We start from the raw sequence: 2,154 nt of genomic DNA, 5'->3' as shown, positions 1-2,154 counted from the left end.
CTTACTCTCCAGCAGGCGCAATGCCTCCCAGTCCCTGCCCACAGAGCTGAGCCACCACTCCCCCTGCTCCCCAAGCCTCCGTCCCCTCATCAGCACCTCCTTTACCTGATGTAAGGGGTGTTCCCAGGGATGTGGTATTTTGCTCCAGGGTCAAAGTTGCTTTCATTCCTTGAAACCGGAGCACAGATACCCTGGTATTTGGTTCTGCAGACAACAGGGAACAAGAGCATTAGCTGGAAAGAGGGAGGCAGATGAACCAAGGCAGGGAATGGGAAGGGAAGGCTTAAGAAATCTACATAATTAGAGTGCGCTTCCATGTATTTCCATCCATCCATCCATCCATCCATCCATCCATCCATCCATGCATCCACCCACCCACTCATCTACCCATCCATCCCACCCACCCAGCTATCCATCATTCTCCAGCCATCTCCATGGCTACTTTTTCCTTTTTTCCTTCCTTCCTTTCTTCTTTGCTTTCTTCCTTCCTTGCACACACCCAGCTTCCACACCTCGATCCACCCCTGGTGACTGTCCTCTACCTCAGATACCACCAGTCATAGTTGTAACGGTTCGGGGGCGTGCGGCCATTGAACACATTCCAGCGCCACTGGTCGATCAGGTATCCGAAGGGCAGGAAGGCGATCTTCTCCAAGGCCATCTTCAGCAGATAGTTGATGTTGCTCTCTGCATGAAACAGAGCCTGAGCCAGGTTGGGAAGGAGTCTGGCTGGGCAACACTATCGCCACTAGACTTTTTGTGGGCAAGAAGGTGAGCAGGTCTGGATGAGAAATGGGGACAGCATTTCAATATATAATTTTGCTCCCTAGAGAAGGCTGTGTAGGACACAGGAGGTTTCTCTAGATACAGCTCCTACTTGGGGTAACATGTGCCTTTTTACTGAGTGGGGACAATGGGAGTGACAAGCGCGGTGTCCCCTTGCCTTCAGCCTGGCTCTCAGAGAAGGTCTTTGGTGAGTGTAACTCTAGTGGTTCCCTCTTCACACATTCACTCTGGGGCCTCAGGGTGAAGGGGGGTTGATCTGCAGGGCTGTCACACCACTGCAAAGGCTCTCATGGTTTAGACCCAGAACCCGAGCCAACTCTGGGATAGTCACCACCATATCATGGGGAGCACAGGGGATGGTGACATCTGCTTTCCCCATTGCCTTGAGGAAACCCGGGGAAGGAAGCTTGTACAAAGACCTGCTGGAGACCCAGCTGAAACCGTGGGGTCAGAGTGCTGCCCCTTGGCAGCACTGCCCTGAGGGGCTATTGGCTGCCATCGCTATGGTGGCATGGCTGCCAAGGGCTGGTGAGTCGGGTGGCGATGCCTTGAGGCAGGGACCATCTGCTACGTGGTGTTTATGCAGCATCGGCCCAATGTTCTTGGCTGCTGTGATGGCCTCCCTGTCATGAAACGTATTTAATGACAAGGCAGGAGGATCTCAGGACTGTCCCTCCTCCGCAAAGCAGCCGCCTGCGGCAGGAATCTGCGAATGCTTGGTTTCCTCTGCCGCCGTCTGCTTTGACATGTCAGCTGAGAGACGTTGGGCGGGGGGAGAGACACTTGCCAAGCCGGGCAGTGCCCTGTGGTGACAAGTCCTCCTCCGCTGCGCCAGCTGGCAGGCAGAAACGTCACCTGCTGACTGTCCTCGTGACTGTGCACGTAAGCGCTCAGTGCCACCTCCACAGAGCTACACCGGGAGCTCCTGGGGTGGATGTTTCTTGGCAAGGGAAGGGGGAACAGTGGAAAGGTCAAAGCTGATCAAGCACAAAGATGCTGCTTTCAGGTTTGGGGCTCTGATGGAGAAGGGAAGGGCACAGACAAGCTCTGGAGAGCATCCTTCCTGCCCTCAGGGGTGAAGAGGATGGAGCCATGAAGGTTCCCACATGGATCCATGGAGACAAGAAGGGGTTGTGGAGCCAAGCGTGGTGAAAAGCATACATCAGCCATGGGGTCTTGCCTGCTCTGGGTTGCATTGCCAGACTGCAGCCCACCATGGCATGTCCCAAACCCTTCCTGGTGCCACAAGCAGTGCCTGAGCCCTCCAGGCCACCCAGCTCCCCAGGGTGGATGCCATACCTGCATCCTCAGTGGCACTGCTGAGGAGACCGATTTTCTTGAGGTGGCTGGGGGGGGAGACAGACGGGG

General features: G+C 55.4%; 1 protein-coding gene across 1 annotated transcript in view; it reads right to left on the bottom strand.

Moving 5' to 3' along the window:
- Positions 1-2,154, bottom strand: part of ACE (angiotensin I converting enzyme) — a gene marked incomplete at its 5' end in the record, with an annotated part of 29,837 nt that overhangs the window by 7,435 nt on the left and 20,248 nt on the right. Inside the window, 2 exon segments of the mRNA XM_009320429.1 lie at positions 106-204; positions 543-687. Of these exon segments, the coding sequence (XP_009318704.1) occupies positions 106-204; positions 543-687 (244 nt within the window).

The sequence above is a fragment of the Pygoscelis adeliae genome, unplaced genomic scaffold, assembly GCF_000699105.1.
Source record: "Pygoscelis adeliae isolate BGI_AS28 unplaced genomic scaffold, ASM69910v1 Scaffold203, whole genome shotgun sequence".
NCBI lineage: Eukaryota > Metazoa > Chordata > Aves > Sphenisciformes > Spheniscidae > Pygoscelis > Pygoscelis adeliae.
The sequence above is the reverse complement of the archived record's forward strand: the minus strand, read 5'-3'. Positions and strand labels throughout refer to the sequence as shown.